Consider the following 15,633-nt stretch of genomic DNA (forward strand, 5'->3'; position numbering starts at 1 on the left):
ACGTTTACTACTCATTTGACTCTGAAGATGACAACCGCCAAGGTTGTTGAAACGTCAGTCAACAACAACAAAAACAGTCCTTCTCAGGACTATACTAACCTGGACGATATACATCTACAAACATGTAATGATACACCTGGGTTCAAACCGTTTACTTTATAGGTAAAAGTATTTGTTTGTGTAGAATTAATTAAGAATAAACATGCACGAGTGAGTTTTTTAATGACTGCAAAATGTAATATCAGCACTTTTTGTTAACATGACGTGCAAACCTTGTCTTGTTATTTTTAAAGGAGAAAAAGCCCACTCACATCTTATACTAAGGTGTCTTGCCAGAGAACTTTAATACTTAGGATAAAATCAGTTTGGGACTTAAAAACAATTACTCAACTGAAATAGCTCTCTCATCAATAGGCAATTACGATATAGCCCAGCAACAAATTCAGCGAACTCAACTCTCATGGGAGTTTTATGAATAAAATCGTACTGCTTGCGTTTTCAAAAAAAATTCAGCCGAGTGTTATAATTTGAGATCATTTATTTCATCAGCATATTTAAATGTATAGTTTGTGTACAATGAATTAAGAATAAACATGCACAAGTGCCTTTTTTAATGACTGCAAAATGCAATATCAGAATTTTTTGGAAACATGACGTGAAACCTTGTCTTATTATTTTTAAAGGTGAAAAAGCCCTCTCACATCTTATACTGAGGTGTCTTGTCAGAGAACTTTGTTAATGTTAAATGGAGAACAACAATTTACAGCTGATCATCCTTTGGGAAGAATTTTGTCTTTAGAAATTCACAACCAATGGCATAGTTAAAATCTAATTATGATTTGAAACATCTCTTCTAGCAAAATTTAATAGTTTTTGTGTATATAACAGTTTTACAAGAGACCTTGAAGAATGGATAGACGGCCATCGCCTTTAGTTCCATCAACATGAACGACGAAAACACGTTTGATATGGATAAAAAGATTAATAACACTAATAAAATAGAGACTTTGTCGTGGTGACAAATCTGAAAATAGTTCTAAAGATAGCAAATACCATAGTGAATGGTAAAAGTAATATAAAGTTGATAGTTCTTAATAGAACTGTTTTAAGTAATGAGCACTAATTTAATAGTTCTAAATTAAACGACACGATGTATTTCGGCATACCACTCCCTAGATGTCAACGTCTGCTAAATGAAATTTTACAATCTACCGATATTTATAATGCCAAGAAAGAGAGTACGTCATCTCCAAAAGGGGAGATGACGCTCAAAACAGGGATAAATTAAAAAAATAATCCTTTGTCGGCAGAACGACGGGATTGGTTAACTTAATTAAAACAGCCTCCATGACGCGTAACTGAACGAATGAACGGCATCTTTTAGTGATTCAAAAATTGTCGTCTGAATAAGAATCAGCACAATGAGAGTTATTCAAGAGATGTTTACCTATCGCGGAGTCACATGAAACTAAATTACTTTTGTTACAATCACGTTTTGGTTGTTGTCTTAAGTGCACCGTTTCATTTCTGATTGAAGTTGTTACGTGCTGTTTAATCCTATCACCCAACCTTAGAGACGTTCTACCTACATAGCGAAAATTACATTCATAATTACATTCATAATTACATTCGTAAATTACATTGCTTAAAAGTTGTGCCGGTAGAGATTCTTTTGGGGTGGGTGGTAGAATAGTTCTTCTCGAAAATATAAAGATAACATTGCTCGTAATAAACAAATTCTCTGTAATATTTTTAGTTTTCCTTTCTATATTATCAGAAGCCTTACCCATATATAGAAGTTTGATAAACACAGGGCACTTGTCTGGTCCAAAAAGCCCGTTCTGCTCATTTTTTGTGGATGAGAAAAGTTTATCAAGCATTTTTTTCGGATATCAATTTGAGAGAAATATCTTTTTCAATGAGTTGAGATCACCCTCAATAAACTCCTTTGATGACAGTCTAAGCGTTCGCTTTATTAAACACTTTACTAAAGAAATCGTTTCTCTGTGTGAAGAAAAAGAGTCAAAGCGTGTGTACAAACCCGTAAAAGTTGCCTTGTGATGAATGCTTGTAAGGAATTGACCATTGCGTTTATGGACAAGAACATCCAAAAACGCTAACTGACAATATGATTCATGGTCATGGGCGCTCCACTCCAGATCACAAATGGAATGCAACAGTTTAAATTCCTTCTTAATTTAAAAATGACTAGCTTATTGAAATTCTCGTATAAAGCTCACCCTTTCGCAGTGCAAATAAAATCATAGCAATTACGCTTAATATTTGTGGAATGATCAATCACGGAGTAGTATGCATTGGTTCTATGAGGACTATGCATTGGTTCTATCTGTTTACTGTAAAGATTTTTCGGACTAGTTTGAAATAAATAAATGAACTTTCAGTTAAATGGGTAATTGAAATATTATGTGTCTTGTGTACGAGCTGATATGTCTCAACAATCAGCAAACTGTAATTGTAAATTATTGTGAATAGAGATTCAATAAGGTCACTGAATTATAGATCATAAATGAACTGAAAGTAACAAAAACTTCCTCATATTCATATTTTATTGATTGGAGTTTTATTGAACTCTGCATATCAAAAGTTCACGTTCAAATGAAGTAGTCAGGTCAACCAGTAAAAAGTGTTCCATTTTAACAACATGATTCAAGTTCATTGAGCTAGATGTTAACATAGCACAATATTTTTGGCAATAAAATGCAGAAATTGACCAAGTGACCATTTTACACAAACTGTTATTGGTGGATGATTTCACGATTTTTCATTAAATTTACTGAGATATTTGCTCAAAATGATCTCAGTTTGTTTCTCTTTGTTATAAATGTTAATAGACTAATTTTCGAAACAAGACATTGGCAATTAAGAATTGCCAAAAAACACAATTTGGTAATACAATCTATATATCTTGTGCCTCCTGTTCCCCGTGTTAAATTACTCATAATGGCCCACCATGCACTACGTATGTATATGCATCAGCAATCAATGTTTAATATTTCTATGAAACACACAGACTCTGAATGCGTGACATAGATCACATGTTTCCTGAAAGTCAATAGTATGAAAAGACAAACGTCCTTAGATACAACTCGAGCACATCCATGACCTGCTAATTTTAAGGCAGAAAAAAATGAAGATTTCTTTACCTTTCATGACAACAAAGAACAAAGATAAATGAGTTCCCTTTCCAAAACCATCACCATTCATATAGATCTTAGCACACATCTTGTAACCATATTGAGAGCTGTAGAATGGTGGACTGTACAAGGCTGTTTTGATACCATTAATGGCGTCCTGTCTCTTTCGATTGAAGTTATCTATTTTCCACAGTAACGTACCATTGTAGCTGTGTATGGCCTGATTTGACCCCACTACACGGGAGCCACGTTGCGCCTCCAGGTCCGTAATCTTCACCGTGTTTCTCGCGAGTGATTCGTCAATTTGATCTAAACGCTCACGAAATCGTAGTATAGTTGAGGAATTATCTCGTAATTGCCGCTCGAGAGTCGAGATTCTATCACGCATAGAGGAAACATCTGAGGACAACTGGGGGTTACTATCGTTACCACCACGACTCTCGATGCTCTCAATCCTCCTTTCAAGACCTGTAAGTTTACCTACTAACATCACAAATTTTTCTGAAAGATTCGCACGAACAGCAGTAACTTGGTCAGCCATGTTTTGAATAGCAGTAGTAAACTCTGGACGTGGTACATAGTTACTTAACTGTGTAACAAATGCCATAACATATCGTAACAAGAGGCTCACATGATCAATTACATTGTCGTTCATATGTTGTCGGATCTCCTTTCGTTTTAAAGTCTGCCAAAGAAAGAGAAAACTAATGTCTACACATTCACTGTTGTTTGTAGTATTTATAAGAGTTTTAAAGTTAAATGCAGTAACTACAGTACGTAACAGAGTTTCTACGTAAGATGAAAACTTTAAGTACCATTTTATGAACATACTCAAGTCAAACTTGTGAGACAAATTACAAACTCTTGTGTAATTAAGACAACAAATGGATCTGTCATACAGCTACTAACTTGAGGGGTATGATGTCATTTTGATTTTCGTACTCCAATTCTCGGTTTGCTTGATGCGATGCAATTACTTTTTTTAAGAGAAAAGTTTTTGCCACTACGAATGTTTACATTTCAATTCAAAGTCTTGAGAAAGGGTACCTCATATACAAACCAGATGGAAATGATGGGACATTCTACTTCTGATCCACAATTTTCGTACACTAACATCATGCATCTCAATTTTTTGTTAAAAACAAAGCTCAAATGAAAATTATACATTACATGTTTCGCTGTAAGTTGACGAGTTTTTCAGCTGCATTTTATCTTTGGCCACATTAATTTGAAAAACAGTTTAGATATTCTTACTTTATCATAGTTACATCCAATAGCTTGAAATTCACATTCAGTTGGCACTTCATCACAAGTCGTTTTTTCATGGTTTTCAATATCTTTCTTGGTATCTTCTTCTTGCAATATTTACAAACTACTGGTGCATTTTCACAGACTTTTTTCATGTGATCCTTTACATTAAAAGAAATCCAAAGCAATGACAATTTAGTGAATGAAATTCGTCATATTTCTAGAGAGTTGTATTATCTAAGCACACATATTCCGTGTACCTTAAGTGAAGCATGTGGGACATCTTTACCACAATATTCGCATTTCACGTTTCGATATTCACAATCATTCTGCAAATGTTCACCAAGAAGAGAGCGAGGTAACTGAATGTTACATTGTTTATGTATACAGTTGATCAGTGCATGCTCACAAACTTGATAATGACCCTGACAAAAAGAAGATTTAGTAAGCAACAAAACTACGCTTTCTTAATAATTTTCTCAGTCCAACTCACTTCCAGTTTTTCGTAGATGCCAAACCATTGGCACTTCTCTGAGGGACAATGTAATTTAATCCTATTTAACTCACGCTTTGTGAAAGCATCTGGGAAAACCTAAATAGTTTTACGGAATTTAAGATCGACGTAACTAATTCATTTGCAAATGGGAAAGGGTAACTTCCACTTCAGTATGCAGATTAGTATAAGAAACAGATGAAACAGTAGTCATTGAATCCAAACATTTAACCCATACTGTGTGGACGTATTCCTTATACGTTGATGTTGTGAAAAGATCAATTTTTGAAAGTTACAAGCATTGAAAAAAGCGGTTGCTCGTGGTCGTCTCAGCAAACTTCTTGCCTACTTTTTTGAAATCGATTTACCACTGGCGTTTACCTAGCGAGCAGATTTCCTGTCTATCACCAAAGGGTCACATAAATTTAGAATTTACAGCGCTTCAGTTATATATAGTTTAAGCTTCTGTCAAAACTCTAAAATATTTTCACCCACCTCATTCCTGCTCAATTTTTCTTCGTCTTCTGGACATTTTGAATCAGGACTTCTACAGATTAAACATGAAAAAGTTGTGCTAAGTTCTTTAATTAGCAAATATGTCAACACCAACAGTAACATGTCTTTATCAAGAGAACCAACATCTTCCTTTGTGGGGAAACTTAAATTCACAATTTCAATGTAGTTGTTAGTGCTCTCTAATGTTCAATGCAAAGAAACAAGGATGGTTCATTAACATTGTTTTATTTGCTAATTGCATGAAATAATTTTAACGCGAAGACCAAGGTACGACTCGGGTGAATGAACCGCACGGAGATAAGTACCGTACTTTAAGTTAGGAGATTGGAGTATTACTGTATTTGATTACGTAAATTGGCAAATTAATTTTAATGTCTGATACACGACACGTGGCAATCATTCCTAACTATTCACAGCCTTTTTGCTAGTGATTTGGACAAAAAGTTACTTCAAGTTACGATACCCAAGAATGATATCAATACAAGATTGACAAAACAAATGTCCACATTTTGTCTGCATTGGATTGACGAGGAGGAGATAGCAGTAGGTGCAGAAAAACTTTGGATCAATATTTTTACGATCTTCATCACGAATCTTGGTTCCAGGCATTCTCACTCATGTGGCAGAAAAAAGTTCTGTCTATTCTATACAAGAGAGACGATAAGTTTCGATTTTAAAAATCACTCAGAGTTCTCAATAAAATCTAAAAATGAACAGATGCACGAAGCATCAATAAAACTGTATTCGGAAGATCAGGGCCTTTTTTAATTGTATAGCTGGGAGAAGACATTTTCCTTTAAAAAACAATGAAAAGTTAAGAAATATGTGAAATAAATTACTTTTATGTAATATGGCGTAAAGGGAATATAGACGACGGCTACACCGATCCGTTTTATTAGTATAAAAGGAAGTATATCGCTCACATGGATTAAGTTTCTATTTTTTTCACGCATAATGCTTACTGATCTGTATAAAGACTGGCTAACGAATCTTAGTGCTTGACTTGAAGCCAGGCGGCGGCCATATTGGAGTACCACTTTTTCAGTGCGTTATATACCTTTTCTACAACAAACTGCTACTCTCGCATTTATTTTGGATCATATGTTTTACTCTTGGAAAAAAGAATTATTCTGATGACAAGACTGTAATAGAAATGTTTTAAGATACGATAAAAATACATTATAAAATATATACTTGAAGTGGATAGTCCAATATGGCTGCCGCTGTCAAAAGTTGGCTTCAAAATTTTCTTGGCCTCAGAATTGGTTGGGTTATCCAGTCTTTATATATACCAGTGATTGTGTATTGTGCAGCGAACTATAAGAAACATGTACTAGCAAAATGTTGTCTACCTACATGAATAGTAAAAAGAATGCCTTACGCTTCGAAGCGAAGAGCTGAAAACAAAAAAGGCTTTCAAAAAGAGGCAAGTAAAAGCAAAAAATTACTTTATTTTTCCCCCAAAACAACAGAGATGACAAAAACGTTGCTGCATGCACTTGATCAACATCAACGAGAAAAAGACAGAAGCTTTAGAGTCTCTGACAACAGGTATGAGGAATTAAATCCGGACATTGAAAACAACATAAACATTGAAATTCACACTAGAAGAGTTGAAACCTCCGCAATGGTAAGGACTGGAATAGACTTAGATTTAGCGAATGAATACAATCAAAATCATTATCTTGAAGAATACACAAAAGAGAGGTTAGAGACATCCCATGAGTGCACCGATAGTGACCAAGTATATCTGTACCGTGAATATTCGGTTATTGTAAGCTCTATCGTAAAAAAGGCAGGACCTAACGTTCTTTCTCTTTACAAAGAGAAACGACAATGGCAAATGAAGAAAGAGCTCAAACCTTCGTGAAATGTATTGTTTTTGCTGAATTTGAGAAATAGGCGAGATAATTTGCAACAAACGGCCAAGTGTATCTTGCACATGGCGTCCGTTATGATGGCCAAAAGAAATTGCAAGATATCGTAGAACATTTGTATGGGGCTCTTCACGCTGCCGCAATAAAGATGAAAATGATTTCAATCTAATGGACCGAAAAAGATTTATCTCACCCTTGGTTACGAACATTGAATATTAATGATTCCATAATCATTCAGACACTTACACACATGGCTGTTGATGTCTATAATGACAGCCAACTGCTCACACCTACTGCTTGGTCTTTGCCATCATCATCATTAGCCTATTTTCAGGCTGAACAAAAATTTAGATCATACAGTAATACTTCCGAAGGTGGAATAGGATTTTCTTGTTTTCAGCTTCAAGCTACCCACTTGCACTACCGTGATCCTAATCACTGCTCTGAAATGCTTCATATTGAGGGCGACCTCGAACGAGAAAAGTTGAAAGGGAAACTTCTAACTTGCTGTCGTTTTGCGATTCGGGTCGATGGGTCTGTTGATGCCAAACAACTGGACGAAAAATTTGTCTTCGTTTGTTTTAATGCTACCTGAGCCCTTTTTCCCTCCAAACACGTTTTGGTGTGTGTTAAACAAGTCGAGAAACATGGTGCAGAAGGTGTGTTAGATGCTGTAGTTTCTTCATTAAAATAGCTTGGATTCAATGATACAAATATTAAGGCGAACATTCCGGTCTAACTCAAGATGGTAAGTCCGCAAATACCGTCGAAAATCAGGTTTATAGGCTCAAATAGAAGTATATGTTGGCCATCAAGCATTTAACTTCTAGTGTGCGCGCAACAGATCCGATTAAGCCATGGAAGACTTGATCGGATCTGCTCCATAGTTAATGATTTGGAAACCCAAATTAGTTGATGCAGCAACGTTCGTCTGGTTAGCGAACCAAAGAACTTAAAGCAATTTTTTTAAACATAAAATCATTTTCTGCACACCACGATGTACGATTCGCGCAACATTTAATACAGCAATGTGAGGCAGGCCTAAGCAATCTTGATTGTTGTCGTCTACATTGGAAGAAAATCGTTGATTCCCCAGCAGCAGCCTACGATAAGAAAGAGAAGGACAAGGCAAAAGGATTTCTCAAGACATGGCATCCCTCAACTCTTCAGCCATGGCTTACAGCTCTGATGATCAACATCTGCTCCATTTTTTGGTATATCAAAAAGGAATGTCAGAATTAGCACATCATCCTTTCCGACGTTTTAAGGTACAAACATGCGGCTTTGCAGAAATTTAGTCTACTAAAAGCTAAACCTTACTCGTTTTGGCCGAAATATGTAAATTGTCTTGACTACTGTAAATCTATGGCTATATTCTTAAACGTTTACCGAAAACTATATAGGCAATCAAGAAGAGAAGCTTGGAAGACTACATTCAGATGAAGATGATGATGAAGAAGATGTTCAAAGTCATGGATTTCCTCAAAGAAAAACAGCTCATTCGCCGGTGGCGACATTCCGGTGAGCAAAAGAAACAATTAGACTAGAAATTGTAGAATCTTCAGAGAACTATCTAAATGTGAATAATTTATTTAACGTTCAAGTTGGAAAATTGAACGAAGAATATTAGGAAATAGCACTAACTATTAAACTTCATCTTCCGAGGATAGACACATATTCGGATATAAATAAACTTTTCCCTTTTTTTGTGTTTTAGTCTCGAATCAATGATGAGCAAAATGAAGTTATGAAACACATCTTCAGCATAACAGCAGCCAACAGTGTACTTGAGTTTGTTGATGCATGCCTTCGCTTACTAGCGTCATGTAATGTAACTGACAAAGAAAAATTTCTAAATACAGTGTTTGAAAATTTTGATTCAATGAAAACTGCAGATAAAATATCCCGCCAAGATTATGGTGTCCGGTTCAGTTCTATGCTCAGGGCTAGCAAGCCACCAGTTACAGAATTCTTGTCAGCTTATTGTATCGTCTCACAGCATGACTATTGAAAGAACTGTCTCAACATGCAACATGCTTTTTTCTAACCTACGAACAGCCACCTCAGAGTTGACATTAGATGACAGATAATTAATTCACTGGAACGGTGTTCCGAGTGCTCATTACGATCCACGGCTTGCTGTTTAGAATTTAATGTTCGCTAAACACATAAGAATGAATTTGCCACTCGTACATGGAAAGGGATTTTAGTAAGAAGTTTTTTAAGCAACCCTCACAACAATGAAATTTTTATTGTAAAACATTGTCAGCTCGTTAGTTCTAGAGCTTTTTAAGTCAATGTTGTTTGTTGTGTTTGTGTTATATGGAATAAGACAACAATGAGACTAATTAATATTTTCAATATGTTTAGTATGAATATTCCTATACATCTTATATTACTTGTATTACACTAAATCCCTTTTGTCAACCCCCACACACACCCCTGAAAATGTCTTAAAAAAGGCCCCGAGGAAGATCAATAATTGGGGGGGGGGAGTTTATGTTCATATATTCATGATATACAGAGTTAAGTATTTTGAAATCCATTGTGTTTCAAAAGATTGTGACATGAAGATATGAATATGAGCTCTCCAACCAACCAATCATTAATCTTCCTATGCTCATCATACCGCTTCTCCAAGTAAAAGGACAAAGCCCCTGCTAAAATTGTGATGACTTTTTAAAATTGTGAAATTAATGCAAACATGAAAAATTGATGAAGGATTTTACAAAAAAGGCATGAGGGAAAAGGCAAATAATCCACAAATTGGACTTGTAGCATTCGTGTACGCTTTGGCCAAGTTTCCTGGAAATTTTGTAAGCTTGAACAACTTGCGCCCTATCTTAACTCAATGTCTTTCAAATGCTTTTTGGCTTTGTCATTTTTACGAACAAGCTATTGATGAACCATTTTATTCATGAACCATTGGAAGTCAAATTATCTATCCTACAATAGGCTTTTACTCATTATGCGCGCAAATGTCTTTAGTGACAGTTTCCCTACTGTTCAGTTTTTTTGGTACAACGCTACTCAAATGATTTTCGAGTTTAGATGGCTTGATCTAAATACGCGAGAGTTAAGAAATGCGCGCAAAACACGAGCCGATAGCGATGCTTTTTTTCAGCTGGAGCAACATTCCCAAGTGTTTTGATCAGGCCATGTCCAAACACTTGAAAACATTAAGTAATTGTTTTATAAAATAAAAACAAGACGGTAGTCCTTGGTAAGAAGAAATATGAAAGCTAAATTTTCCTGAGGAAACGAAGCTTCAATTTTAGTAAATAATAAAATCAAAAAAATAAAATGTAGAGGTTAGTAATTTTAAAGTCTTAGAAAAATCACAAATCTAGATATACGCTCATTTATGCTCTTCCAAGAATACACTTCAAGTTACTTTTAGGAAGAAATCGTTTTCAAACATGCTCGAAAGTTTCACGTTTCATATTTCGTCTTTGGATGGCCTGATCCAAACACGGCTGTCGACATTTTCGTGGACAAGTTATTACAGAAGTGCCTTTAGGTAGCACAACACTCACTCTAAAAATATTTCTTATTTCCAAAAGTTTTACTGTTATGACGTTCCATAAACTTAAGTAGCTAAATGATTTATTGGGCCGCCTATGGTCATTTGTCGGATAAATGCTATCTGTAAACATGAATTCAAAAATGGTGATAATATTTCGAAACATGGTGAAAATAATCTTTTTTCAAACAGCCAATATCATTTCACAAAACTCCGACTTGAAATCTGTGACAGACATATGTTAATAGAGAGCTTTAGTAAAGACTACGAGTACGGACTACGAGTACGATTACGAGTACGAACTACGTCACTTTGGCGTGAAAACATTGTTGCGACAACAACAACACGTAGCCGTCATTGAGTTCGAAAATAACTGGAGCAGCTAATTGTACTGGGGCGAGGTCGCCAAAAAAATAGCGGCCGACGGACGTATTCCCGCTGAAATGATCGTTTTGCAGAAAAATAATATTCTTGACCTCCTCCTGGTGTCTATAGTAAATTATAAAGAATATTTCAAAAACAAACACGGAATCACAGAATATGGATATCGTCAGTTCCATATTTTGTGACGATATCTTTTTTGGAATTTCTTTTATAATGCTAACACTTCAATCATTCAATTTTTGAATGTCGTAGTTTCCACAAAAGGAACATATCGCTTCTCACAGGTGAGATAGTTGCTTGTTTTGTAAGTCCGTCAACGATGGAAAAGAATTATACATGCACTTTAAAAGCCATAAAATACATATAAAGATCGCATTTTTTAAGACTGACTTGAACGCAAAATATACTGATGTTTTCATGTTTTACTTTTCTGTCATTTGTTAATGCATGAAATCGTAAATTTACCCATCTATTTGCAAAATAGTTTCCTTAAAGCAAAAAAGGTTCCTGCGCACATTTTGCTCTGTGATTAAGTATCAAAAAGAAATGATAAGCCCCAACAGTACCCCTGATTTGGAGCAGAGCTTGTTATGTTCTATTTGCTGACAACATGCAGAGAAGATCAAGGAGTAAAGATGACTAGAAGATGTTATTGACCAAGCAGATTCTTAAAGAAATGATATTGCTTTATTCTCTTCCCTATCCAGAGTTATTTAATTTGATCATGGTCACATTCAATGGATGGCGACTATGGATTCACTAAGGATGCCTTGAATGCTTTGAAGTTAAAGTTCATGAACCAAAGAATGATGGCAAGAAGTTTGTGTGTGTTTTGATGCTTAATGAAATGTCAATTCACAAACATATAAAATGGGAAGGCTATAAAGTTTGTGTAAACATTTGTATTGAGATTGATGATGACTCGATGCAGATGTGAAGCTTCAAACTGTATAAGACATTGGGTTTTATATAACTTAATGTTTAAATCGTGTCATATCTTTATCAAAATATTTTATTTGAGTGTTGTTTAAATGTTACTAATATCTAATGCACTATACGGAAGCATTCAAGATTCAGTGATGAAACTTTTAAAGTTACTTTACTGTATGTTTCTTCATTATTACAGTTTTTGTTTTAAGAAACAGTTTGAGCTTATTTACCTATTAGAGTACAGAATGGAGATTTATCATATGCATCATTACTGCTTTTTTTAAAGAAATGTTTTTTCATTTTTCAAAGCTTCTCTACAAATTTTTGGCTTCTTATTTCTTTTCATGAGATTGATGATATAGAGGTTATATAGTTCACTAACTTTATAATTTCTAAAAAGGTTTTAAGCTTCTAGCATAAAAGTACACTAAAGGTACTTAATTCATTTGATTTTATTGCCTTGCTATAACATATCTACTTGCACTTCATCATTCTTGTATGAACAAAACACCAGATGTGGATACTCAGAGAACAAAACGCACTATCAACTGCTTATGAAATTTATTATTGAGGTGAAAACTGTGTTAATCATTCAAATTGTGCACTTATATTGCAAATATAGGAAAAACAAAACAAAGTGAAAAAGAAGGGTAGAAGTATTAAAACTACAATTGAATTATAAACACCATTGGAAGCATAAGTGTTTTGATGATTATTTTCATTTGCCCAATTCATATATCAATACAGCAAAATCAAAATGTGCTACAACTTTACAAGTATTTGATGCAGTTGCACTTCAGAACATCACAAAAAGGTTACTTAAAATAATTTCTATACAATATTGTTTGTTTTCATTTACCAAACCTATGCAGACTTGAGTCTTTTTGAAATTTAATATGAAACTCAATTACAGAAAATCCGTAAATATCCAGAGATTTAATATTTACTTTTTTAAAGAAAACAAGTAAAAATCCTACAATTGTGGCGAAAAAAAGCCATTGCCCATTGCATGAAAAGTAGCAAAATAGCAATGATAACAAATAAGCTAACTTCTCCTCTCGTGAACCGTGGACATGAACTATGATATACTTTTTTGTGTAGACTAAAGAGTTTAATCGATCAAACAAGTTTGACGCTGGTAAGAAAACGACGCACATCTGCATTCATACATGTGTAGCCGACATATAGCTCTTTCGTTGATAGTTATAAATGCATCCTCGTAGGAGCAGATAACTGACAACCACAGTTGACTCGCTGTTATGAATTTAAGGTTTTTACTTTGATTCTCATCAAAAAATTGCTTGCCGAATCCCAAATGCACACATACATTTTCCTCACTCTTTCCTCGGGAGGGAGTGGGAAATTGTGAAATTTTTGGAAAAGCAGTCAATTTTGGTAAATCTCAGCGGCAAAGGACGAAATCCGCCATTTTTTTGGCGACATCAGATATCTAAGGCCGCGCTTGAGATAGCCGCTCCAGCTATTATAGAACTTAATGGTAGCCGTCATTAATCTGAGTACGATGTTTTGTTAAAAATTCGTCGTGGAGACTACGATGTCTTTTTAAGCCAAGAATGTAGGTATATTTTTTCATTATGTAAGAAATAATTTTACAGTACTATTTTCGAGCATCCAGGCTTTACTTTAGAACCTTTTTTGAGCGCATATGTACATTAAAAAAGAAAATATGACGTTGAAGACTTTCATAAATTTTGTACGCAAAGTGAACGGTAAACAAACAATAAAATAGCATAAATATATCGTACATAAAATTTAAAATAGTGAACATTTTTCACTCTAAAGAGTCCTATGTTCTCGCAAAATCAGTATAACCGATTACTTGAAATAGTTATCGACAAATGGAGCAGAAGCTGCTTTGCAAACGTCGGTGTTTTCCATACTAAAAAGGCTCGTTCTGTTGTTCATAGCTACAACTAAATTTTGACGAAGCGACAACGACAACAAACTTCCTCGTGCCATTCCCTCACACGGTCTAACTTTGTACTAGTTGTCGTAGTCGTACTCTTACTAAAGCTCCCAAATCAATCTTGATGTCTCTCCGGAGATCAAACTTATACGTTATAGATGCGAGAGTACATAGGATTTGAATTGTGCGAATAACGCTCACATCAAGTCACAACAAATTAAAATTAAAATGATTAAAAATCTATTGATCACTTACGTTGACTGCTATTAGCTGGAACAACTGTTGGAGCACAAAACATCAAGTTGCCGTTCTTCTTCTTTGCAAAATGAAATGCACTGGGGAATCCTGTTCGATTTCGGGGGAAGCCCCAAACACAAACGACAATATTGTCTGAAATTATCTCCGTATTTATTAACAGGGCATATCAGCGAAACCAACTAACTTTTTTTTTACATGTAACTCATAAATGATTCGACATACTTGAAAACATTTTAAAGTCGAGATTATTCGTCAGATGTTACTGAGGATTCAAGCTACCTTGCTTCAGGAGTAGGAACACCCATTCATGCATGCCGTGTTAGAAGGTGGGGGAATCCCAAATACCATAGGGAAAACCCCTCTGGAAACCGAAAAATAAATAATTAAGAACTTCTAATGTTGAACACATGGTTCTATTATAAACAATATCATATATCCATTCCTCGTTATTGCAGACCATAGAAGCCACTAATTTCATATAATCTACTTAGCACGTTAACTGAAGTCAGTGAAGTGTTGACAGCATCCATCTCTTCTCGAGAAATGCCTCAAAACGTAAACCCGTCGATGACTTCACAAGCTTTGTTCGAAAACATCTCCAATTCTTCGTATTAGATATCATGCACATATCAGGCACATCAACCAAGCCTTTTTGTCATCAGACTCGATTATAGATATTTTGGTGAGGGTCAACCATTTTTAAAAACAGACTTCAAAACCTTTAACACTCGAGAATATAACAGAATATTTGTCAAATGTGCCGCGTTTGAGCCCAAGAGGTCTCTAATGAGCCTCAGCGGAAAACACCATTATAATTCCTTTAACTGAACGTCAGAAACTCCTTACAGTGAGACAAATATTCCTACTACACTATGCGTAGTCGTCCAAGAATTTCATTTTATATAGTATGATAAAGTAGAAGATAACTTCTACCTGTCGTTATAACTACAAAGTTAAAATAATTGCAAAAGTTTTTGAACTAATTTCGCCTGTTTTTTTACAAAAAAGTTAAATTTTGCAAATACACAATTTTGCAGGTATAACTTATTTACAGACAAGGGAGAAACTAGAACACTAGTTGAGAAGGGGGGAGGTAAATATTCATACATTCAGCTCTGCCCTGCTGACTTCTTTTGAAATTAACATCGCAAACAAAAGAAATCAGCAGGGCAGAGGTGAATATATGAATATATACCTTTCATTGACGCACTGTTGTATGTAAGTTACTGAATACACGTCTATAGTTTTGAAATATTATGAAAGATTTGAGGTGCAGACGGGTAGAACCAGGTTTGTATTTGACTAACTTGGAGTTTTTGTTC

At 35.0% G+C, this 15,633-nt stretch overlaps 1 protein-coding gene across 7 annotated transcripts in view; it reads right to left on the minus strand.

Annotated features, from left to right (window-relative positions):
- Positions 1-15,633, minus strand: part of LOC124448722 (TNF receptor-associated factor 3-like) — a 64,517-nt gene that overhangs the window by 2,610 nt on the left and 46,274 nt on the right. Inside the window, exons 1-7 of one of the 7 annotated variants that reach the window (XM_046999685.1) lie at positions 14,309-15,019; positions 5,876-6,051; positions 5,392-5,443; positions 4,897-4,995; positions 4,664-4,828; positions 4,410-4,564; positions 3,165-3,840 (exon numbers count right to left, since the gene is read on the minus strand). In XM_046999685.1, coding sequence (XP_046855641.1) covers positions 3,165-3,810 — 646 coding nt within the window. In that variant the 5' untranslated portion in view covers positions 3,811-3,840; positions 4,410-4,564; positions 4,664-4,828; ... (2 more) ...; positions 5,876-6,051; positions 14,309-15,019. Of the gene's footprint in view, positions 1-3,164; positions 3,841-4,409; positions 4,565-4,663; positions 4,829-4,896; positions 4,996-5,391; positions 5,444-5,875; positions 6,060-14,308; positions 15,020-15,633 lie in introns of those variants that run through there. The other 6 variants (XM_046999684.1, XM_046999688.1, XM_046999686.1 and 3 more) reach the window with 6 other exon arrangements.

Source organism: Xenia sp. Carnegie-2017, unplaced genomic scaffold (genome assembly GCF_021976095.1).
Source record: "Xenia sp. Carnegie-2017 unplaced genomic scaffold, XeniaSp_v1 HiC_scaffold_23, whole genome shotgun sequence".
NCBI classification, from domain to species: Eukaryota; Metazoa; Cnidaria; class Anthozoa; order Malacalcyonacea; family Xeniidae; genus Xenia; species Xenia sp. Carnegie-2017.